Source organism: Mytilus edulis, chromosome 12 (genome assembly GCF_963676685.1).
Source record: "Mytilus edulis chromosome 12, xbMytEdul2.2, whole genome shotgun sequence".
Taxonomy (NCBI): Eukaryota; Metazoa; Mollusca; class Bivalvia; order Mytilida; family Mytilidae; genus Mytilus; species Mytilus edulis.
Window position 1 is genome coordinate 14,315,142 of NC_092355.1, and position 27,268 is coordinate 14,342,409.

At 32.5% G+C, this 27,268-nt stretch overlaps 1 protein-coding gene across 13 annotated transcripts in view; it reads left to right on the forward strand.

Annotated features, from left to right (window-relative positions):
* Positions 1-17,973: 17,973 nt before the first annotated feature.
* Positions 17,974-27,268, forward strand: part of LOC139497258 (regulating synaptic membrane exocytosis protein 2-like) — a 63,888-nt gene continuing 54,593 nt past the window's right edge. For 12 of the 13 annotated variants that reach the window (XM_071285435.1, XM_071285437.1, XM_071285428.1 and 9 more), the window contains exons 1-2: positions 17,991-18,350; positions 26,451-26,661. In XM_071285435.1, coding sequence (XP_071141536.1) covers positions 18,220-18,350; positions 26,451-26,661 — 342 coding nt within the window. In that variant the 5' untranslated portion in view covers positions 17,991-18,219. Of the gene's footprint in view, positions 18,351-26,450; positions 26,662-27,268 lie in introns of all 13 variants that reach the window. The other variant, XM_071285431.1, reaches the window with a different exon arrangement.

Consider the following 27,268-nt stretch of genomic DNA (forward strand, 5'->3'; position numbering starts at 1 on the left):
CATCATTGATATATACTTTATGGTGATCTTTATAATGACTGGTAGACTGCTATACTATTAAAAAGTGCAGTGATATGCCTCAGTGTTATATCTGACTGCGATTTAATAAAATTGAAATTAAGATCTCTATTACAAGGCCGTAGCTACCATTGAGGCAAGTGAGGCAATTGCCTCACTAAAATTTCGACACTGATTATTTTTTTATACATATTTATATATCAATATAATAGTCATTTGTTGTTCTGTCTCAACCTTAATTTCTATATAATTATTAAAAAAGTAACTGTAGTTAGAATTAGTCAGACATAGATTTTCAGGTCCCTTCAGGTCTTTTCATTTCTCCGTTCAGGTCCAACTTTTTGCATCAAAAAATTGTTTTTTATTTAATTTTTTTTAATTTTAATGAAATCTGAATATTAAAAATTAATAAAATTCCAACTTGAAGAAATTCCATCCAATAATAAAAAAGTTATTGCAATTTGAATAATTTTAGTCGTATATTTTCAGGTCTTTTCAGGTCCACTTTCAGGTTTTTAGTGTAACCCTAAATAAAGTTGTTAAAAATTTGGTGTTAATTAGTACAAGTCTTTAAATATAAAAAAAAATATATAAAAAGTGTCCAAATTCAAAACATCAAACTCTTTAAAAATGCCTAGAAAGCATGATTTTTCACCATTCATTTCATACCCCCAAAAAAAAAAATTTCGCCTCGCTTCGCCTCGCTTCGCTCGGCTCAATTATTTTGCCTCACTAAAATAAGATGCCTACCTACGGCCTTGTTATTAATATTTTGTATATAGGTATCCCTCAATGATGTATAGCATGGGCAGACTGACAAGAAATGGTATTCCTCCTCAATTTCTTTTCTGTTACAGGATAAGCACATGCGTTTACTTCTTCCAATGTTGGTCACGATGATAACGTCCCCTTCAAGTTCAATTGCTAGGGAATGGGCACTTTGTTTAAATTTACTGAAAACTGATCGGTCAGTTTACATATCTCAATATATGGGGGCCTTTTTCTAATTCTTTTGGTATGATAAAAGAAATTTAATTTTTCAGTTCACAATGTGGTTTAGAAATTTTATAGATGAAAGCTGAATTTAGTAGAAAGGGGTTCTGTTTGTCTCAGTTAAACATGCTACATTTGTTGTTTTGCACTGTATCCCTAAAATTTCTTTAATAAACTTAATATGTAAATGTTTAAATGGATCTGAATCTTTGAACACTTGGCTTACACTCCAAACATCACTCACATAAAGATTTATTGGAACAGCTAAAGTATCAAATAATTTTCAGTCAAGCATTTTGCAGGAATTATATAAAGAGGCGTTGTTTTTTTTAAATTTTAAACTAAGCTTTTCTTCCTTTTTCCATAAGAAGTTTTTTTTAATCACTTAAACTTCCTGAACAATTTATAGATATTCCAAGGTAACAATAAAATTTAACAGTCTCAAGATGCTCGTTTTCTTCTTTAAAATAATTACAATAGGGTTTTCCATTAGAATTAAATATTATATTTTTTTATTTTTGTTCGTTTACATCAAATTTCCATAAGGTACAAAATTTACACGACCAATACATGACCAGTGTTACCTCATTTTCATGGTTCAGTAACTACTTGAAAAAAAAGTTGATTTTTTTGTAATGTAAATTTCTCTCTTATTTTGAGTAGCATGATAACTATATTTGGTATGTGCGTGATTTTCATTTCATGGATCAATGAACAAGGAATTACGTTTTGGTGGTCAAGTCTATATCTTTGATACTATAAACAATATGTCTAGTATATTTGGTGTATGGCAGGATTGTAAGACGGGGCGCACTTGTCCAACTGGCAGGTATCATCTGACCTTGACCTCATTTTCATGGTTCAGTGGTTATAGTTAAGTGTTTCTGTTTTAGTCTGATTTTCTAATACTGTATGCAACATGCCTACTATATTTGGTGTCTTGAATGATTGTAAGTTGTACATAGTCCAACTTACAGGTGTCATCTGACCTTGACCTCATTTTCATAGTGCTGTGGTCGAAAGTTAACTTTTTGCGGTTTTTTTCTAATACTATATGCAATAGGTCTACTGTATTTGGTGTATGTAAATTCTCGCAGGTTTTATTTGACCTTGACCTCATTTTTACGGTTCATTTTCCGGTGTTTTGGTGTGTTTTTCTTAAACTTTAAGCAATAGGTCAACTATATTTGTTGTATGGAAGGATTGTGAGTTCTACATATCTGACTTGCATGGTTCATCTGACCTTGATAAAATAATTTGCATGGTTCATTGGTCATAGTTTAGTTTTTCTTGGTTAAATCTTGGTTTCTTAAAAACTATAAGCCATAGGTCATCAACATTTAGTATATTAAATGATTTTAAGTTGTACACGTATTTCTCCTTTCGGTTTATATGACCTTGGCCTCATTTTCTTTGATGATGTTTAATTTATGTGATAGTTATATAGCTTTATATTAATAGCTATCAACTAAATATCAATGGTTAGTAAAGAAGGCGAGACATTTCAGCGTGTGCACTCTTGTTGGGTTTTGGTCTGATTTTGTTTATACTGTTTGCAATAGGTCTACTATATTTGGTGTATGGAATGATGATACGATGTACAAGTCCAACTGCCAGGTGTCATTTGACCTTGACCTCCTTTTTATTGTTCAGTGGTCATAGTTAACTTTTTGTGTGTTGGTCTGATTTTCTAATACTATACGCAATAGGTCTGCTTAATTTGATGTATGAAAATATTTTATGATGTACATGTCAGTCTCGCAGGTTTCATTTGATCTTCACCTCTTTTCACGTTTCATTGCTCAGTGTTAACTTTTTGTGTTTTGGTCTGTTTTTCTTAAACTTTAAGCAAATTATGAAGTCTGAAGTCTTCTTAATAATACAATATAAAATTACAATGATATAGTATAATATAATGGAAATGCATAATGATATAAAGCAAACAGTTTATAGAATATAATACCCAGCAGGCACACAACGTTGATTGAACATTGAATCAATGTTTATTTTCTATGTTGAATCAATGTTGAATTATTATTAGATTTTGCAAATTTGTATCAACGTTGAAATCCTATGTTGAATCAACGTTGATGTTCAACATTGAATCTATATAGAATAATGGTTGCTTCAACATTTTTTCAACCAATAGCTTAATTTGAATTCAGGGTGAATACAATACTAGTATTCAACACGGAATCAAAATTGGTTAGTGGTTGTGTTCAACTGTGTTTCCACCTAAACTAATGTTTCATTCATCGTGTATTTTTTGTGTCTTGCAGTCCTTAATTTTATACTGTAGCAATATTCAAGCTATTGTCTTCTCAAGGCGCTCAACATGCAAAATGCCATATCAATATTCTGCCTCAGGAAACCTGATCCAATAACTGCTCCATAAGACCCAAGTTTGAAAAATAATCTCAAAACAAAATTGATTAACTTTAAATAAAGTCATTGTATTTATATTTGACATGGTCATGGTGTGGGCTTTAGCTCATTGTTGAAGACTGTGACCCAAAGATATATAAATAATATTCTTTGGTTGATGGTTGTCTTTTTAACAATAGGTACAACAATACAAAGTGTTTGGGTGCACAAAACTTTGAATACAATGTAGATGCCATTAACTGCCAATTTAAATTCTATCAGTAATGTTCAACAATAAAACTGAGTGACCACATTCGTGTGGTGAGCATGGTGAGAGCATGGCTTGACCATGATGATGATAACAACCAATCAACTGAATAACAAATATGTGTGTTGAGGGATTTCCTGCGAACCATAATTTAACCACCAAGATTGTTTTAACTTTTTACAATATGCTTATAACAACACAAATTTTCATCCAAGAGAAATATTGATTTCGAAAGCACACAACCCTTAATACACAAATTTTGCTCAATGTCTATTTGAAATATGTGACTGATCAAAATATAAAACAAAGTTTGCTGTTAGGACACTTCCTACCCCATGTATTCTAATGTCCAACCACTGATTATAGAGAAATATTCAATACGATAAAATTAAAATAAATTTATTTATTAATAGTGAAACTTCAACTTCTGTTTTTCTCACATCTTGTCTTTTTACAGCCAGTTTTAGAAAGTTCATTGTTTTGTCCGAAACTTGAATTGCTGTTCAGTGATTCCATCTAGGTCTTCATGATGACATCTACAAAATCAAAAGTTGTATCATTGTCAAGTTTAATTCTGTTCAACACATTTAACTATTAATAACTACATAATGATATTACTTTAAGGTATAAATCAAAAGCATAAGGTCTCAACTACATTTCCTTTTAGATAGACTAGAAGGTATAATCTGCACGAAAATCATAAATACTAAATCATAACTTGATCGCAATTAATATCCTGGGAACATATAATAAAAGAAATTTTTAATCGCATATATAATTAGCTTCTTACCTTTCCATCCCAAAGTTGTAAACAAGCCCCCCTTTTTATGCGATTAATTTTTTTTTTACTTATGATTCAATCACATGATTTCAAAAAGTCAATGATAAAAATTCATGATACATTGCAAGATATCTTGGGAATGGTAACATGCTACCCTGATCCTAAGGTCAATCCTTAAATTGTCCTAACATCCCCCCTTTTTACGTGTAAAATTTCAACTTTTCAGTGCTGTTTCATAACAACAATTTACACGATATGCTCACATTTCTAAAATACGATAACTTAATCACAACAATTAATATAAATACTTACGATAAAAATGTAAAAGCAAAGCTGTATACAGGAAAGATATTGATAAAAACTCTGCAGAAATCACTTGTTGTCTCGTTAGCGGATATTCAAACTTTGGCAACAAATACAACTGCGCATGCGCATATAAATGTCACAATGCCGCGAAAATTTAAATCGTTATTTAAATAGATCTATCCGATGTTTATATTACAAGTTGTCAACCATTGTTTATGTACTGATGTATACGGCTTTCTCTTTGAATTGATAAAAAGAATAGAAAAAAAGAAAGAAATGAAAACAAGATATTTGAAATCAAGGAAAAAGGGGGAGGGATCTTTTAAGGGGGAAGGGGTTATTCACAAATTCACATAATATTTAATTTTATATTCACTGTATGATCCTATATATACGCTGGTTCTATTACTAGTCTAATGTTTAAGGGTGGGGTGAAATTTTGGAATTTTCTATTATTTCAATATTTGGTGTTCGAAGTTCATGATTAATCAGTAATGCTAATATATATATACACTTTGATTGTTTTAGGTGTTATTCTATAATCACTACAACAATTAGTGATAAATCTACTAAATATTTTATTTAATGTGAATATCGTTGTCAATTTAAAAATAATTGTAATGTGTCCAATACTCTCAGCCAATACTACTTTTTTTGACAATTCTGGTATCCACAACTACTGGGTTTTATATATTGTTTAGCCAACGTTGATTCATTGTTGGTATTTCAACACAATGTTAATTCAACGTTGAAACAATGCACTAATTTCAACGTTGCATTGTCAACGTTGAATCAATGTTGAATATTTGTTGATCAATGTATAACCTAAAATCAACAAAGATTCAACGTTGATTCAACAGAGTGTGCCTGCAGGGTACTAGCTATCATAGGAAAAAAGAAGAGAGAGAGAAAGAAGAGAAAAAGAAAGTTTGAAAAGTCATATAATTCGGTGATGATGACGTGTGTGTTGGCACTGATGTTACGTTCCAGTAACAATAACGCTTTAAGGAGGCACAAGTAGTCTGTTTGTCCTTTCTATGAAATTTTTAACATGTTTGAAAATTTGAATAGTTTGTTCTTTCGAAAGTTCCAACAGCTGTAAATTAATAGTTTTGTATCTAAAACACAGTTTAATTGTAATTTAAGAGCCAATAAAAAATATTGAATAAATAAGGTTTTCTACATAAATTGTATTTTGGACAAACGAAGACTGAGTAATGATGGATATCTTCAATATCTGACCCATAATGACAAGAAGGATCATTTATAATATTAGCTCGAAAAAAGGTCATGGTTTAAGAATGAAGCGGAGTATCGCAATTGCGTTAATATGATATTCAATTTCCTCGGGCCGTACGCATAAAACGTTTCTACTTAGTCTACTATCGTTGTTCAATTCTTTGTTAGATTTAGAAATAGAGTCGACACTGCTAAATTTTGGATCAAGTTTATTCCATTCACGTATTGAAGAGGGAATAAACGATTTAGTAGTAAGGGAAAGTCTACAAAATGGAACAATAATATCATAACTATTTCGCAATTTGTACACACGGAGGTACAAGATTACATAGGTACTCTGATGCATGCTTTTTGTTCATGTAATAAAACATCTGCAATTTTCTTCGCCTTCTTCTTTCATCTAACCTCATAATAAAAAGTTCAAGTTTAAGTAAATATTGGTAGACCGGTTACTATTCTTGCGGCCTCTAATTGCAAATTTTCCAATTTATGTGAGTTAAGCAACAGGTCAACTATACTTGGTGTATTGAAGAATTGTAAGCTGTACATGTCTGACTGGCAGGGTCCATCTTACCTTGAACTAATTTTCATGTTTTATTGGTCAATGTGTAGTTTTATGCGGATATTGGTATCATGTCGGCGTCCGAAGACATTTGGTTTCCGGACAATAACTTCAGTATAAGATAATAGAAATCTATGAAATTTTAACACGAGGTTTATAACCACAAAAGGAAGGTTGGGATTGAATTTAGTTGTCCTAACAGTTTATGAATAAGGGGCTCAAATAAGTATTTTTTTCTAGTTTCCAGCTGAGATGTGTTATAGTAGTCTCAGTTTCAAGATAATAACTTGTGGAACAATGTATGGATCATTGATATTATACTACAAGTTTCGATACCACAAAGGGATGGTTAGGCTTGGCTTTGGAGGGTATGGCTCAAAATGTTTAGGAATTAGGGACAAATAAGAGAAAAACAAGGGTTTCCTGGTTAATGGACAATTACTAAAGAATTTAAAAGCAGTGTAAGGGGTAAGGGGTGTAATCCAAATACAACGTTTGGATTACCTCCCTTACACTGCGTTTGAAATATGTATAAAGAAATGTTATATTTTCTTGAGATGACTAGCTGTCAATTTGTTTGAAGAAGTTAGTATTAAAAATGCTGATTAAGGAATATTAATTTTAGCCATGATTATGTATGTCATTTTCTAATCTAAGACTTTTATGATGTATTAAATAAATGGGTAATTATGGTTGCAAACTCCATTTGATATTTAAATTGAGATTTTGACAATATCTTGAGGGGGGAAATGGGAGGGGGGTTAATTTTTTCTCATTTCAGTTTTCAGAAGTTGAAAAGAAAATGTTCTTCAAATATAATTTTTGTTAAAAAAGGGTTTCTTTTGGGTTTAAAAAAAAGGGGGGGGGGGTAAATACTCAACAGCATAGTGCACAAAAGCCACAAAAAAGGGGGTATTTTTTTAGGGGGAGACGGGTCAATTCGCAACAGCATAGTGTATAGCACAAAAGCAAAAATTTGAATATAAATTCAAATCATATAACCAATTCTAAGTTCTCTGACTACAATTTATCTGTGTCAGAAACCTATTATCAGAGACATATAATACAAGAGATTGGCAACTCTAGTAGAGTCTATATAACGGCCAATTGTATTATATGTCTCTGCTATTATGATGTGTCAAATATTCAATAACAATCCAAATTCAGACCTGTATCAAGCGCGAATATTGTGTCCATTTTGATCCCAATTGTTCATGGTTGGACCTCTACGGTTGTATCCAGCTGTGCTCGGCAAAGCAATTTGTTAAAAAAAAAAATGGCCATTTGTGAAAAGGGTTAAATCCCGTTGTTTTTTTCTCATGCCAACTCGCCCCAATTAATGAAAAAGGTAAAGTCTAGATGAATATATAATTTTCAGTTCTGCCAACTCAAATGAAAACTAATCTACACAGAATAAATAAAAAATGCATTATGTGTATCCATATAAAAAAGAAGATGTGGTATGATTGCCAATGAGACAACTGTCCACCAGATACCAAAATGATACAGACATTAACATGCATGTTCATGTTTCTAGTGATGACATTCCACCTAGTATTTCGTTTTATGTTATCATGCCAGTGCTTGCTATCATTTATTGAATGTATGAGTGTTTAAAATGTTATTGTTATGCATAGAACAATTCTTTTCTCACTTCTGTTCTTCCCGCTGGTAACCATGCATGCGTTGATGTGTATATTGCGGGAAAGCCTGTCTGAACTGATGCATGGTACAACCTAGATATTTATCAGATTTCAGAGCTTGAAGGATGATGCCATGCATGCGCAGTGTGTACTCTCGTATAGGTTTGCGTTTTAAAATTTTAAGTTCATTGCATTTAGCGGGATAAAAGGCCATTTTCCATTTTGTTTCCGGACCATGTCACGTCACTAAATCTAACTTTTAAAGGGACTGTTATACGTTAGTTTTCTCTTTTGAGTTGTTTAACATTGTTATTTCGGGGCCTTTTATAGCTAACTATGCGGTATGGGCTTTGCTCATTGACAAATTTGTTATCCCTTATTTGACAATTTTACCTCCCATTTTACAATAATAATCTTAATTGTTGTATAGACAAATAAAAAAAAAAACGCGTTTGTGATAAAGGAACTGTAGTATCATCTTTGGATATTATAATTGTATCAGCAGTCAAACATTGATTTGTTTTAAAATAAATTAAAACATAACTTAATAAATAGTTATCAAACTACCAGGATTATAATTTTGTAATAATAAAAATTGAGAATCGAAATGGTGAATGTGTAAATAAGACAACCCAACAAAACTGAAAAGAGCAGAAATCAGCCTAATGGGTCTTCAACACAGCGAGAATATCCCGCACCCGCAGGCTGACTTCAGCTGGCTCCTTAACAAAAATGTGTACTAGTTCAGTGGAAATGGACGTCATATATATACTAAACTCCAAAAAAATTTAACTGAACTAAAAGTTCAAAACATATAAGACTGAACTATCAAGCCCAGAGGCTACTGACTTGAAACAGGCGCAAAAGGTGGGATGAAACATGTTTTGTGAGATCTCAACCCTCTGCCTATACGTCAAGCCAATGTAGAATTAACGAACACACAGCTATACGCACAGCAAAACTCAGTTTAAAAGGAGTCCTAGTCCTATGTCAGAAAAGGTAACAAAAGAAACCAAGCAAAATTATAATAATACATACATTAACAAAGGACTATTAGCAGTAAGTGACATGACAGCTACAGACCTCAAATAAACTGATTGAAAGAGTATGTCTTCATCATATGGAAATTAAGCACAATTCCTCCCGTGTAATGCAATGGATATCATAGGCGGATCCGGGGTGGGGGTTGGGGTAGGGACTGGCTGCCCCGGCACCCTTTTCGTGGGAACATTTTTGTTGATTATATAGGGAATCACTGACGCGTGACTGGAGCGGCCTCCTTACAAAAAGTACCGCCATTGGATATATATATATATATAAGCATTTGTGCAAAAGTATGGTCCTTCGTTCCGTCGATATATATACTTTTTTTAAATTCAAGGAGAATGGAAATGGGAAATGTGTCAGAGACAACAACCCGACTAAAGATCAGACAACAGCCGAAGGCCCGCAATGGGTCTTCAATGCAGCAAGAAATTCCCACATACAGAGGCGTACTTCAGCTGGCCCTTAAACAAAAATGTATACTAGTTCAATGATAATGGACGTCATACTAAACTCAGAAATATACACAAGAAACTAAAATGAAAAAATCATAAAAGACTAACAAAGGCCACAGGCTCATGACTTGGGACAAGCGCAAAAATGCGGCGGGGTTAAACATGTTGTCTTTACATTAAATCCATTGGATGTGTAGTGATTGAGATTTAGATTCCAGCCAGGGAAAACATGCTTTATACATTTATTACTGGTTATCACTTACGTATAGTGTACTCTTAAATCGTTTATTTATGTCTGATAAAGGCAGAAAAATAATTCCTTAAATAGGTACAAGACAAAAAGCAATTAAAAAAAAATAATCAACATTTGGAAGACTTCGAAGGAACGTGATATCTTTATTTCAGAATATCATCAAATGGTAAAGTTTTTTAATAAATATCTGTGCATGACGTTATCAGGAAATGCAACCTTTTTTTTTTATTATCACTTTTATAGACCAGAATTTGATATTTTAACTGTTAATTCAGAAATTATCGCATCAAATCTTTATTTGGGGTTGATGACCAGACGTCAAAACGGGGTCCGTGTACAGTAAGACACAGAACAGAAACGAAAGATAGCGAAAGGAAACGAAACGAAGCATGATATAAATCATAGCGAAACAGAACAAACATGACGAAAACGAAACGAAAATTGTATAGGGAGAAACAAAACGAAACAAATTCAAAGGAACGACTAATAGAATGCTCATAGAAAGCATACAAGCTCAAAATCAAAACCAAATACCCGTTTCCAAGTTTCAAGGCATGACTGAAATACAGCAGCATCTAACATTGAAAAACAATGACACATGAAGATATTCAGCCTTAAGAAACATTATACATTTCATTCATCTTTTGCTAATTTGAAAAGGCAATTATAAAATACTGACTGGTCATCCTTCTTTTATTGCCATCTGCATCTTGTCAGCTCAGAGTAGCAGGATGTCCGCTTGCATGTAATTCTATTGATGCTTCTTTAAGGACGTTAGTTTTCTTGTTTGAATTGTTTCAAGCATAATGATGGAAGTGTTTTCAAGACCTTAACTGACTTTACAACCCTCGCACGGTCGGAGTAAATTGTTTCACATTTCTCATTGGTAGGCTTTTTATAGTCAACTATATGCGGTATGGGTTTTCTCATTGTAGGAGGTCGTTTGGTGCATGCCATGATAATGCCAGCACCAACTTTGAACTCTTGTGAATATATAGTTTCTCATTGGCAGTCATACCATACCTCCTTATTTTTTATATATAGTTTTGATGTTAACCTTTTGCTCTCTTATCCAGTACCAAAAAGAAACGAACAAAAATTTCACCGCGCTAAAGTTCGAAATCGACTAACTTCAGATCATCGACTTATTTTTGACCCAAACAGTCTCATATATAAGTTTCAGGGATTATAAATATTTAAAAAGTTTAATTTTGTAAAATCGTGTAATTTTATAAAAACTCAGAAATTGTAATTAGTTATCAAAGGTACCAGGATTATGATTTAATACGCCAGACGCGCTTTTCGTCTCAGTAAAGTTTATAAAATCAAACCAATCAAATCAAGTGAAAAAAGGCATGTTGAAATAGTTAGACTAACTATACAAATCCTTGTTGAAAGCAACAAAAATTTTGAATTACCTTAATTAATTTTTCATGATAAAGTTTGGATGACGTCGTCTACTGTTGACTACGTTAGGATAGGCTTATATTTTGTTTACAGTTTTTGTTTATAACAAACAGATTTTACATATTTGAATCAAACCAAGTCCAAAACAAATGACAAAATGTTTCACAGCTTTACAAAAGATAATGCCAATATGCCAACCATCAGGTACATATATATTTTTGTACATGGCATATATATTTTATCATACTTTTAAGTATGCACACTTTCCTTAGCCAAACAATTAAACCAAAGATTGGAATAACAACGTTAATGATGAAGGTCTCCTTAACATATGTTCTCACCTAAACTAAATGTGTTCAATATAAAAGTATAAAAAATGTAAAAATCAAAACTTTATAAAACTGAAAATTAAATAAACAAAAGAGGAGATTTGATAAATATACAGCCATCGGTGTCATTATCCTTATTACATTTTAAATTTGTGTGAACATTAAATTAATCTATTCCGTTAAAGACAAAAAAAATATTATCATAAATCCGCTTTAAATAGGTTTTAAATATCCCAAACCCAGACGTTACGCACGGTATTCGGTCCATGTTTCATTTGACCATTTCCTGATGAATAAGTAGGACGAAAACAAATCAAGTCTACGAATTATTAAATATAGTAACTTGTCTGTATTTCTTATTTGAATCGAAATTAAATAAAATCTGATTTTAATAAATAAAATGTTATGTCTTATTTCATGATTCAGCAATGATTCCATAGTGCCATATTTACCGTGTAAGACGTATAAACAACAAGAACCAACCATCCAAATATAAACGAGGAAATAAATACAAACTACTGAATGGATTTCGATAAAATTTGTACATATGGGATATAATATGATCATATTTATGATGTGAAACGGTCATGATAAATATCAAGTCTGTTCACAATCTAGCGGCCATTTTCGAAATTCCATAGAGCTGTAAGACTTGAAAATTCAAGTACACAAAAAAGAAAGCAAACATTTTGATATTATAACATTTTCACATAAATTATAGGAAAGGTTTCGCCACCTCTACACGAAAATGTGATTTTATTGAATTTTACGAAAATATTTTTATTTTTAACATAGTTTCTCTCATTCTATTTTTTTCCCAGTAATTTCCATGTCTCCCTTAAATGTTACCATAGACCCATTGTTCAAGATTTTTCAGTATCATGATAATTAAGGGTATTTTAAATTTGTTACAAACAACTGAACTATGAAAAAAAATGTTATTACTGAAATGTAATATTTTTCAATATCTGTTTAAGCCTTCAATGTTATGGAAATGCTAAAGTTTTGATCAATGTCCATCAAGGTTTCCATGTCTCACCAAAATGTTACCACGTCCAAATTGAACGATTTTTGCACGAAACGTCAACGTTACCGGCGTTATACAAAATATATAATTTTATTTTCCATTGACTAAAAATGTATCATGATCTGTGTAATGGTATTATTTTAAGAGAACATTTTTTAATATTTTTTTTTAAGGGTAATAAATGAACAATAAAAATTTGACTTCATTAAAGTTTAATTTGTAAACCATTTGCTGATCATAAAGGCGTCAAAGTTTTTCGAATAAAAACAATAATATCATGCAATGGGTTAATTACTTTTAGTGCAAAAGAATTGTGTTTTAAAGGCGTGTAGTATGGTTAAAAAATTGCCAAGCATGATTCTCTTGTTATAACCCCGCGATTCTCATGAGTTAATTTACACATCATTTTTTCAAATATTACCCAAAATTTTAAGATAAGTATATGTATAGCACAAGCTTTAATAATACTAAAGCTTTAGTTTTTGGAGCCAAGTATAACATTAAAATGTCTGTTAGTATGAATGTTTGTTTCACGATACACTTAAAGGCATGTCCACCGCATTTGACAAACAAGCGCATGTGAAAAATAGTAATTCTATTTTAAGGCCGACTGTAGACCACTTTTTTTTTTAATTTAGAAATCAAATCAATAATTCAAAACTGCCCTTTTCATTCCAAAATCTTAGAATGAAATTAAGTACAGATCAAGCAGAGGATACATAGTAGCTCTTGTTGCCATTGACTCGAACGAGGATCATTTTTCTTAATCTTGTTCTTGAAAGACACATATTTGAGATGTTGATAGTACGAATAAAAAGACACCGCAATTATTCGATAACTGCAGTTTGAAAACTACAGATGAAGGAGGGTGGATAAAATGTTTACTCTGGAAGCACAACGCAGCTTTGGTACTGTACTGGTTGTCTCCAAGCGATGTGTATGTCTATACATAGATACATGTACTTGTGATGACGGAATCATGAGCATCATAGAAGATTATTTATTTTGCAACAATTGATATGCCGTTGGACAGTGACAAATATTTGAAATATATACTTCCGATAAGTTAAGATTATGATGAAATAAAGTTTGTTTGTTAAAAATATATAATCAGCCATGTTAACAGTCTATTTTAAATAAAAAGTTAAACATCAATTGAAAAAAAGATGCAAAGCTTTGACGGTTTATTCAGAAGTAGGTTGAAATAATAGAAAAACGACGTCGAGTAATGTTACCATTACTATTATGATTTATTTGTTTGTAATTGATATGCCTATAAGGACCTTTGATTAGGAAATAAACATATTTCATTTGATTTGATTTGATTACTAAACCGAACATCGTGCGTAACGTCCCAGAGAGTTCCACGGCCGACACTCGGCTAACCGATAGATTGGTCGGTTAATCTATATTGAGTATGCGGCTATATGGGCGATTGGTCTGTTAATCGGGTTGGTTATACGTCTGTTAAGAGTAAAACGTTTAATTTAATGTTAAACTCTATTAAATATACAGATTTTTGGCATGTTATAAGAACCAAATCAAAAAAAGAAAAGTGTCTGACAAAATGATATCTATGATAGAACATTTTGCATTTGTAAAAACATTTCTTAGTCTGCGCAGTTTTCAGTAAAACTAAAAGGCGTCGCGCAAGTATGTAGTATTTATGCTTATACGCATAGCAATTTTTTGAATAAAAGGCGAAACAAACAAATTTAGATATCATTTAAAGGACAAAAAATAGAGCTGTGGTTCTAAAAAATAAATTGACATTAGTAAATATTTCATAATTGTAAAATAACGTGAATAATACCACGTTTTAGTGAAAATTATGGGAATAAAGTCTGTTAATGGGTTAGACAATTGAAATTGTGTCAGTTAAGAGTTATTTAGCCACGACAAATTTAAGAATGAGATGTTCCTGAGTAAACACAAATGACAATACGGTGCCACAGTATTCTAGAAAGAGCATTTTTATTTTGACTTTCTTTGTATTTTATTGAAGGGTGTGTCACTTCAATATAGCGTGATATGTATTTGCCTCTGGAATATGCATGAATTTTTCATTGACGTTTTTAATCAGCCTTAAGTTTTGTGTCTGTTTGAAGTAGCACGTTCTCAATTCCGACTGAAAGTGTCTTTCTAATACAACACAGGGTACATATAACGTGTTCTCGTTCACATATAAACATGATATTTGTCACTGGACGTTAAACCCTAATTCGTCAGCATCATCCAATTGGTTCTTTTCTTCTATTACTTAATCATAGGTTGTTTACAAATCACTCTAAAGAAGTAAACGGAAAGGAGCGAATGCAGCTACATTTGGTTATTTTAAGTTTCAATTAATTTTATTCCGTTTACTTCCTGTCTACACAAGTGCAGAGGAGAACTACAGAATTGTCTATGGTGGCCGGAGAAGTCCCTTTCGCGTTTTCGCGATTTCGCCTTTCATATTCTATAGGGCGAAAACGCGAAATAGCGAAAAGGCGAAATCGCAAAGTCGAAAACGCGAAAACGCGAAGTCGAAAACGAGAAATCGGTTTCGCATTTCGCGTTTTCGACTTCGCAATTTCGCGTTTCCGCCATATAGAATATGTAAGGCGAAAACGCTAAAGCGCTAAAACGCAAAATGGCATTAACCTGCCACCTGTCCGCATGTAAACTTCTCGAATTTGTCACCAATATAAGTACAGAGCAATCCGTTACTGTTTCAACAGCCATCGGTGTTTCATGTGTGTATTCTTAAACAAGTATTATTTTTCTCTCGTTTTTAGCAATGTATCACTCTCTACTGTCCTTATATATTATTCTATATTCTGCGTTTCCATCCACATGTGTATACCATGAGGGTCCGGATTGGGGGTTTTGTTTGATTTCTGTACTCTTTAAATTGTTATGTCATTTTTTTCTACATTTTGTTTCTCTTACTCATTATTCTTTCTTTCTTTTCATATTTTGTCATCCCAATATATTTTACTTACTGGTGTGTAGTTACATTACGACGTTTATCTCTGATTTATATATATTGGTTACCAATGTAGATGACAAATTTGTGTCATACATGATAATTAAGCAGAATCAACAAAACCTTTGAATAGACTTATTAAGAAGGGATATAGTTACAATACTGTTGTCAGGTCATTAAAGATTGCATATTTTGGCGTTAATATTGATTCACTTATAGGGTCTTTGCATCGGAACTAAACACATTTATTCAAAAACCAGTTGTTGGCATGACACGGGTTATGTTCTTCTCATATATGTTATGATGGTATGATACTAAACCCCTAACGGGAAGGATTGTGCCTGATGTTCATATGATGAAATTATCATAATCTTTCAGTCAGTTTAATTGAAGTCTGGAGCTGGCATGTCAGTTAACTGCTATATAGTAGTCTGTTGTTATTTATGTATTATTGTCATTTTGTTTATTTTCTTTGGTTACATCTTCTGACATCAGACTCGGACTTCTCTTGAACTGAATTTTAATTTGCGTATTGTTATGCGTTTACTTTTCTACATTGGCTAGAGGTATAGGGGGAGGGTTGAGATCTCACAAACATGTTTAACCCCACCGCATTTTTGCGCCTGTCCCAAGTCAGGAGCCTCTGGCCTTTGTTAGTCTTGTATTATTTTAATTTTAGTTTCTTGTGTACAATTTGGAAATTAGTATGGCGTTCATTATCACTGAACTAGTATATATTTGTCTAGGGGCCAGTTGAAGGACGCCTCCGGGTGCGGAAATTTCTCGCTACATTGAAGACCTGTTGGTGACCTTCTGCTGTTGTTTTTTTCTATGGTCGGGTTGTTGTCTCTTTGGCACATTCCCCATTTCCATTCTCAATTTTATGATATATGCGATCATTCTTGGATGAAATTAATATTACTTTAATATTACACTTTTTGAAACCATTTTTATCAATTTTCAATTTCATGTGTTGTTTCCGTATATGCTATGTTTCATTGCTCATGTGGTGTTTCCGTATATTTTAGCCGCTCGTCTTGAGCCTACTCATTTGATCCGATAACACCCCATATAGCAATAAAATTATACTTTTATTGCCATTCATAACTCTTAACAGACCAATTAACAGACCGAGTTTTATACATCCGACCCATTAACAGACCAGGTTTTAAATAAAAATTTATTTATGTCACCAAAATACAGATTTTCGTGTAGATTTTTCACACAATGATATCATTGATATGGTTAACAAACATAATGCCTTTCTTTTATCGATGTTCAAAATATTGAATGCAAGAAAATTTAACCAATGTGTCATTTTGTGTACATTTTATGTGTGTAAAATGTGTATAAATTTATTGATGAGTAACCCGCCTTTTCATTTTATAGATCGTACATCGAAGCTAGAAAAATAATAATTACACCACTGAATTCAGTACATTGAATTGTTTTGTTAGACATGAATACTTTTTATGATGAAAATATATTTAGAAAGTTATACTATGAAACATGCTGAACTTTCAATGATTTTCTCGATAACACCTGATTAACAGACTTTAGCCAACCCGATTAACAGACCAACCGCCGATATAGCCGCATACTCAATATAGATTAACCGACCAATCTCTCGGTTAGCCGAGTGTCGGCCGTGATCTTATATCAGTATACCGTTGTGCAAATTTTTAGACTGATATAATGTTTTCCTTATCTGCATAGTATCGCCTATTCTAGACGATCCTGTACGTAGTAAATTTGCTGGTTGGTCCTTTTTATAGACTTTTATATTGCATATATATATACTGGCAATTTTTTAAAGGTTCTGAAATACTTCACTGAATTTGTAAAATCCCCTTCGTTTACAAAGTCACTCACACAATACCAGAAATAATAATGTTATAGAGTTATAATTCTTCCAGTAAATACTCATTATATATTTATTAACCAGTATGCTCATCATAACATAATACCAATATAATCAACTATTGCAAGTTGACATGCTAAACAAACAAGGAATATTAATTATTAAGGAAGTCACTTGGCAGGTGCGCCGTAATTTACACATGTTTAAACCGACTACGGTCCGTAGTCAACGACGCCTTTTTTTCGGAACACGCAAACCCCACGTTTTCTGGACTCTTCTTGGCTTCAAAAATATGACCCGCATTGTCTACATCTTAAACTGCAATGTTTTTGTGAACATTAATATAAATTCTATAAGTGTTTATCCTATAAATCCTTAAATCGGACAGAACAGAGAGGAATCAATAGGTTAACTGGGGATCGATACGTGACGCGTGGAGATCCTCGGATTTTATTGGACAATTAACTGGTTCATATTTAATAAGTGTCGCATAAGTAATGACATCAAAAATGTTGAAAGGACGATGCATTCTCATCGATGGAGGTCATAAACCATAGACAATGTGAGCTAATTTTACACCGTATCTCCTTCATGAACTGGCAGACTGTGTTAAAATGAGAAAATCTTGGCTAATATTGTGTCAGTTACATCTATCGCATCCCCAGCAGCAGAATCCGAGACGAGCATCGTAGTTCGTCAGGATGACAACTAGACGACCATCCCTGCCTCCCATGCCAGACCTCAGCCATCTAGACGAGGCAGAGAGGAAGATTATTGAGGATGTTATCAGGAGACAACAAGAGGAGGAGGATAAAGAACAAGATATGATTAGGTATACAAATCAGTCTGTTTAGACGGCCATATTGGGGGTCTCAAAAGGAAAAAAGAGGGGGAGGGTGTAGGTTTTGTCCTCTTGATTTTTATCCATGTAAGATAGCCATACTTTGTGATATAAAAGCACAGTTCAATGGTTTGTAAGGTCTACATTTTTTTACTAGTAAAATTGTATAAAATACAGTCAAAACATCACAAAAATAACACATTAATGTCCGAAGTAGTCTTGTATGGAGTGCATGTATGTAGAACCTACTTATTTTCAGAAAAGATAACTATGTTTCCAACCATCAGATTACTACAGAATAATCTTATAAAATCGTTCAAAAATATAAAATAACCGTGTATAGCAATACGATTTAAGATTTAAGATCAAATGCATTATAGTACTTGAAATCATTATTTAGTTAACAAATGTCATGAATGTACATTTAAGTTAATCGAGCAACATGTTTTGATGTAAGATAAACCAAGGATTTGTGAAGTCTTACAATACAAATGCTTGGATAAACAGAACAAATGGTTTTTTCATCTCCCTTGTAATATATTAAACAATCAACAGGCTGCCTGATAACAGTGTAAACCTACTTTTATTTCAGTGGATGTAATTTCAGGTACATGTAGTTCAATTTCTTCCTCACCTAATCAGCATGTCTAGTGAAAATATATGTCATTTAATTTTTTACACAGAAGTTAGTATATTTTTTCATTATCATGATTATGTTTATGAGAAAAAAGTACATACATTGCTTTAAAGGATTCACTGCCTAAGCAATTTCTCTGATGTCTTTCACTGGTAAATATTGTCAATATCGCACACCTTTATGATGCCAATTACCATATAGAATTTTTAAGGTATCAATCTATATATATATCTTTTATATGTATCCCTGCTCTATTAAAGTTGCAAGCACTTTTAGAATCATCATTCTGAAAGGAAGTTCAAGACTATTTATGTTCTGCAAGTAGGTAATCCTAATTCCTGTACGACTGATCAACTTATCACACATGGATTCTAATTTTCTAAAAATTTTGTGCAGTATACATGGTATAAGATCAAATATTTCACCTGTTTGCTCAACATGCTCAACATGTGCATTTAGTGATGGATGCGACTATGACTACATTTTAGTCATGTGGTGATGGAAGTCACATGACAGATTCAACTAACTTCCTATTCTGAACTGGCCTCTTGCAACGTTGCATTATCTGGCATACTGTTAAGAGGATATAGCATGAGTGCTAATGAGAGAACTCTCCATCCAAGTCATAATGTATAAAAAGTTAACAATTGATATAGGTCTGTGATTCTCAATGCCTGAATACGAATTGAAGAGTCTTCAATTAAAAATTAACCACTACAACATACTAATTGTACATGTATGTGTTAATTGTGGAATTAAAAACTTAACATTAAATATTCCCCCTGCCTTGTCACTTCGAAAAGACAAGAAAATATCAATGAATTTTAGAAATTCTAATTCAAACTGATGTATATTCAGAAATTATTGGATCAAATTGTAATGTGGGACTGATGAATTATGTAACCATCAAAATCATATGATAGTACATGTATTTAAAGAAAAGCTGTAATTACAAAAATGTACCATGATCACAAGTAATGTCACTAGACAGTTACAAGAATTTAAAATAAAACTTCTAATTTATCATGTTTATGTACATTTGTACATGTATATTTATGTATTTCTTATTCTTTCACATATTTGCAATGAACATGATGAATGCAACAAAAAAAGTATTTTATTGAAAATTTAGATTCTACAATTTATAATTTTTTCTTAACATATATATATGCATGCTCTCTATTCAAGATAATGACTAAAATTTAAAAAAAAAACAACAGGTCAAAAAAATTAGCATTTATCACAGTTAGGCAGCAACCATTTGATTTTCTGGGGGGGCTATGGTTTTTTTTTCTGTACAAACTTTTTTTCGCCTGCGGCGAAAAACAATCTATTTTTTTCGCAACAAGTCGAAAACAATTTTTTTCTTTCAATTTTAGCATTACATATAGTGGCAGCTGGGGGTGAAACAAACAATTTTTTTTTCTCAGAATCAAAAACAAATTATTTTTTTCTCCAAAAACTGGAAACAAACTTTTTTTTCCAAAAAAAACCATAGCCCCCCCCCCCAGAAAATCAAATGGTTGCTGCCTTACTCCTAGTTTAAAATGTACAAGTACATGTAAGTGCTTTATAATAAAAGCAACAATTATAATTATTATTCAGTCCAGATTTGTAAATTATATAAAAATTCAATTAACTTTCACTTTAAACATTTAAATGGTGTCAAAACTTTGATATGGCACTAACTGTACTTAATGGTTTACATAAAAATGAAGAGGTGTGGATGGCCTATTAAGGAGGAAATAATAAGACAACAGTTACAGGTTTAAAAGACAATAGTACAAACAAAGGTGTCATCAAATTATAGGAGAGCTAATTTTGTTAAGCATACTTCAATACAGTAAAAACCTGGTTAATCGAATCCTGTATAAACCGAAAACCTGTATAAACCAAACATGTTCTAAAGCACCATCATATCAAATTGCATGCGTTGTGAACCTGATAAAACCGAACATTGGCCAAAACCGAACAAAATCTTCAGTCCCGAAGAGGTTCGGTTTAAACAGGTTTCACTGTATTACATTTTCTTATGACATAAATGAAAACAGTACTGTAGAGGATAATACATGTATACTTATGTTAAAGGCCGGTTTCCTTATAAATCTATCCTATTTCGTACGTCTTAATTTTTTTATTTTTTTGTTTTTATAGGCACTTATAGTAATGAATCATTATACAATAACAAGTAATGAAATCTTCTTATATGATAAACCAGTCATCAAGCCAAAAACTTGTAAAAAATAAAGTAAGTCCTATATATATAGCTACACGACTTACTTATCCTATCTTTAATATGTTTAAGAGGAAACTTCAACGATAAATAGTACTGCAATTTGATTGGTAGCATCGAAGTCTGTCAAAAAGGGCAAATTTTAAATGCTGAGTAAAGCTGAATAACGAGACAGTAAATCAGCCAGGAAGAATTCTGGTCTCTGCTATGAAATGGCCTACTATACACTTTAATGACCAAAAAATGCTATGCTAAACTTCATCAAACACATATCATGTATATGGAACTTATATCTTATATCATTTTGTATATTGAAGCACTGTCAGGTTGTAAGTTTGAACCCCGCTCGTGCAGGTGCACTTGACTTCAATCTTAATTGATTAGGATTGTCAGTTTTCCTATTAAAGGTCGGTGGTTTTCTCTGGGCACTCTGGCTTCCTCCACCAATAAAAACTGGTCGCCACAAAATAACCTTATTGCGGTGCTTAAAAGTGGCTTTTAAACACAAAAAATCAAAAAAATCAAATCTTATTTTGAAGTGTTATGTTGACTGTTTAACCTTGTGCTGGACAGATTTTCACATACACTAACTTATTATCTCCCCTTCACCTTGAGATCATTAACATTAGAATAATTATGTACAATGATTGGTTCTGGTACCCACATGTTCAAATAGAGAATCTGTCCAAAAAACACTTTCATCAAAATAGTTTCTGTTCAACATCATTTTTATGCTTTTCCCCCAAACTATGAAAAAAAAAATGTGTTTGCCTAGTCAAACAAATGGTTATATTTTAGATTGATTAATATCATGAATATGTTGACTTTATAATAGATCAGCTTCTGGATTTGAGATAGACAATTTAAGTACCTTTGCACTTTCCAGTAAATTTCTTTTGTAACAAAGCATATTTTATTATGTCACAGTACATGTAGAATACAAACCAATTGTTCCATGACATCGTTTACATTTACACGTCGATTGACCGCAGGTTGACTCGAATGTAAATCATTAATTCTTAAATTAAAAACAAGGTAAGATTGGTGTACATGCAGTACATGTTTTGCATTGAAATAGAACATGAAAACTATTTACTCTGTCCATGTATTATATACATTATTTTCTGCCAAGTAAATGTGATCAAGTACCGGGTATTTTCTTGTTTCTAGTGGCTGTCCACATGGGTTGACCTGTTGTGTCCCCATGGTTAACTTCATGGTGAGTTATTTTACCTAGTTGTTTAAATGAGTTGTGTCTAATGGTTTATATGCCCCACCTATGATAGTAGAGGGGCATTATGTATTCTGGTATGTGTGTCTGTTTGTCCATCCATTTGTCTGTCTGTCCCGCTTCAGGTTAAAGTTTTTGGTCAAGAAAGTTTTTGATGAAGTTGGAGTCGAATCAACTTGAAACTTAGTAGACATGTTCCCTATAATATTATCTTTCTAATTTAAATGTAATATTTGATTTTTGACCCCAATTTTACAGCCAACTGAACATGGAAAATGATAGTCCAAGTGGGGCATCTGTGTACTACGTATATCATGTATATGGACACATTCTTCTTTATATATATATTAAAAGATCTACATAATAAATTGTGCATTCTGCTATTGGTTGCTACAATTTGATGAAGATTTCATACAGAAACATCTTAAACAGTAGAGAAAGACATGAACTTGCGCAATTTGTGTCTGTTTATATTCGAAGCCCCAAATACCAATTCTGAATTCTTATTAATGGTGTAGAGGTATGGAGATTCAAGATAGACCAACCGTGTGAGGGCTGTATAGCCAGTAAAGGTCAGTAAAAAACTCCATCATCAGAGGTTCAAGTTTGTAGTAATTATATGAAAGTTATGTTGCATTAAGAGGATCTAGCAGCATAAATATATAATTTTCACTGAACTACATGTAGAATACATTTTTATTTAGGTGCCAGCTGAATGCCCGTGAGTCTGGGTGTGGGATTTTCTTGCTGTGTTAAGGAGGCTCGAGGGTATAAAAATTTCAGAAAAAAATTAAACATTTGTTTTTCTTTACAAATTTTATTTATTACCTTTTGTAGTTGTTATTTTATCATATGGTACAAAAATCATTCAAAACAATCAATTCGTGTTGGCCCAAGATGACTTTTAAAATGAATACATCATTGAAAAAGTTCCAAATTATCTCCCTTTGGTGGAAAAATGCCATTTTTTGGCTTTAAAATTGAAATATCTTTTTTAACTCATCGGTGACCTATATTTTTTAATATAATTTCCATATAAGCTGTACTTAAACTAAATTATTGTAAAATTTGAGCGAGTTCTGTAATAAATTTCCTTTTTTTATTTCGATATTAACTTTATTTCTCCTATTACTTCAACAGAAAAAAAACACCTTTACAAAAATGTATGCTTCTTTCGAAGGCAGATTGTGAGCGAAAATGAACGGTGACCCCACTTTTTTATTTAATTTTTCTATTAACTATAAGATAAAGTTCATTTATAGAAAAATATAGAGAAATCCTATATAAATGATTTAGACCCGCGAACCCCCTTAAAGACCATTGGTGGTCTTCAGCTGTTTTCTGCTTTTTGGTCAGTTTGTTGCATTCATTGTTTCTTTAACAGATTCCCCGTTGCTATTCTCAATTTTGATATTAATATATCAGTTTGTCATATTATCTTTCATCACTTATTTTTCATTGGTCATAACCATCAAGACATCAGATGTACATGTACAAATTTACAGTAAGATCATTTAATGATGACTCAGCATATTCAAATGAAAATGAGTGGCTTTATATGAAAAGTAGATAACTTTAACTTCCCCTGTGCAGATTCCGAAAGAACATGCATCTGTTTTACATTGTAAAAACCTACACATATAGCCACTGATTATTTGATACTCTAAATGGAGCCACCCATGATGTCCAATGTTCTCTGCACTACAAAAATATACCTACAAGTATAGCCATTGGTTATCTGATACCCTTAATGGAGCCTCTGATGATATCTAATGTTCTCTATACATTACAAAATATCTAGAAGTTTAGCCATTGACTATTTGATACATTTTATTGAGCCTCTGATCAATGATATCCAATGTTCTTTGCACTACAAAATACCCAGAAGTTTCGCCATTTATCATATGATACCCTTATGTGGCCTCCAATGATATCCAATGTCAGTCTGCACTACAAAATACCTAGAAGTATATAGCAATTGATATATATACCCTTACTGGAGCCATCTATCATATCCAATTTTCTCTGCACTACAAAATACTTTGAAATTTAGCCATTGCTTACATGTATTTGATACCCTTAATGGAGCCTCGGAAGATATCCAAAGTCTTTGTTCTAAAATGTACCTAGAAGTTTCTCCATTGATTATTTGATACCCTTATGGAGCCTAGAAGTATAGCCATTGATATACCCTTATTGGAGCCTTCTATGATATCCAATGTTCTCTGCACTAAAAAATATATCAATTGATTATTTGATACCCTAATGGAGCCTCTGACGATATATATCCCATGTTCTCTGCACTACAAAATACTTAGAAGCATAATCATTGATTATTTGCTACCCTTATAGAACCTCTGATGATATCCAATGTTCTTTGCACTACAAATGTACCTAGAAGTATGGCCATTGATTTTTTTATACCCTTATGGAGCCTCTGATTATATCCAACTTAATACCTAGAAGTTTCACCATTGATTATTTGCTACCCTTATAGAGCCTCTGATGTTCTATTGATTATTTGTATCAATATCTAGCTCTCTAGTGTATTGGTGTATTAGAGCTTGTAAGAGAATACTCTATATTAAATACTATATAAATATTTATATTACAGTACATAACTGGGGGTTTCACTCAAAAAATCATTTTTACTGGTGTGAAGTTGCATGACCACTTTGAAACATATATATGGTATTCGATGGTAATTGGGGAATTGATAGTTCTGAGATAAGACCTTGTCAAATTATATCTATTGAATATATAAAGAGATATTTGTGAGCGAATCATGAATGCCGCAATGACCAGTATTTTGTTTGAAAAATTACCACTTCAAGTGATTTTTTACAGAATTGTATTGTTTGCATTGTAATTCTACTTCCCTATAATAAAGTCATTATAATTGGACAAACAGTGACAATATTCTCATGTTGTAATTTACCGATTCTTAAATATTGGATTTTTCTGTTTGATTGTGTAATAGTGTGAATATACATATAGTATGTGTGTAGAGAATTTATCCATTAAGAGTTGACCTATGGCAGTGCATGGTTTAAAAATCTTTTTTTCCCCTCATCTCAGCCAGAATTAGGTTGTGGATTAACTAGCCATCAGAGAAATTCATGTATTTTATCAATGAGTAAAAGATAGATCATTGAGACCTAAGCTGTGCTATCCACTAAAACAATTAAGTAGACAACTCTTAAGAGGAGCACCACACTGACACAGAATTCCACAATTAAATAATCGTAATTCATCTAAAGTCATTAGACAAGTTGCAAATTAAATGAAGATTGCCTGAAAAAGCGATAATAATTAAAATGGCAATTGAAAAATTATACACAGCTCAAAAAAGTATTAAAAATATCATCAGTAATACAGTTTCAATGCGTACCTTTCCTAAAATGCAGAACACAGCTCATGTGCTTTAAAGGAATACAGACAGTTCTTGTCCAAAATATGCCAGTACATTTTCTTTTACTAACAAAGCGTTTCAAATTGACTACCCTTTAATAACTTTGAATTAACATAGATATACTATTAGAAGATGATGTATGTCAGTGCCAATGAGACAACTCTCCATCCAAGTTACAATTTGGACCATACTAATTTTTCAAAACCAAAAATTGTAATGCAACTTGGGTTAATGTTCACCAATCAAAATAATTCAGTATACAAGCTTCTCAAAATATTACTCAGAATGCATTAGATTCTGAAAAATTGGATTGTTTTGAGTAAGCCAGCAGTCTGTGTCAAACTGTTTTAAGGGTTTGACTGAAAGTAAGAGAAATTTGAACTTTTCTACAATATATTCAATCAAAATGTTTTAAAAGTTCTGTCTGACCGAATGATTTTTTACCTGACATTTTGTCGGTCAGACACAGTTTGGGGTACACTGAGTCAGAGTCCTATTCATTAAACTTATTACAGTAGCTATAGGAATCTCTAAATTCTGTACAAAAAAATATTTGCAATTCTGTTTTGTCATTTTAGGCAGATGAAGCTGGATTTGGACACTTATGCTCAGTCTGTTGGTAAAATCTCTGAGGAGGCCAAGAAAGTTGGAGGACCTCAACAAGACACCGGTGCAGTGTGTCAGATATGTCATAAAACCAAATTTGCTGACGGAGTGGGACATAGATGTCACTACTGTCAGCTGAGGTCATGTGCAAGATGTGGTGGGCGCATAGCCTTGAAACAGAAGGTTTGTATTTGTAACTATGTTTTGTAATTATGTAACACCCCATTGGAAGAGTTGGTATTCTTTGAAATGTAATGTATTCTTTAACATTCCATATGAAGAGTCCGCTCAATTTCTCTTTATTACATGTTTTGTATTCTGAAAAATCCAATGGTAAGGGTTAGCTCCCTTTATATTCATTGCATGTTTAATATTCTGTAAAATCCGATGGTAAGGGTCAATTATAGCTCCCTTTTTGCTTCCATGTATTGTAGAACTTACCTGCTGATAACTTCATAGCATTATGTTATATAAGAATTGTGTAAAAGACAGTAATTAGTGAAATGAGATATATAAACTTTGAGAGACATGAGACTTTTGCCCCCCCCCCCCCCCCCCCCCCCCCCCCCCCCCCCCCCCACCTGGATCCCCTACTGAAAATATCCGTTGCGCAGTAAAAGCATTAGTCTTTTTCTTGTGTAGTTGAATTTGTCAATTTGGAAATTTTTCAAATAGTTCATTTTCATATTACCGACTTTTGACTAAAGGATATATGTTTTTCGACAGGTTTCCTTCTTTGTGGTTGGACATCAGGGTACTTGGTCAAGTAAGAGCAACATAAATTAGTAAA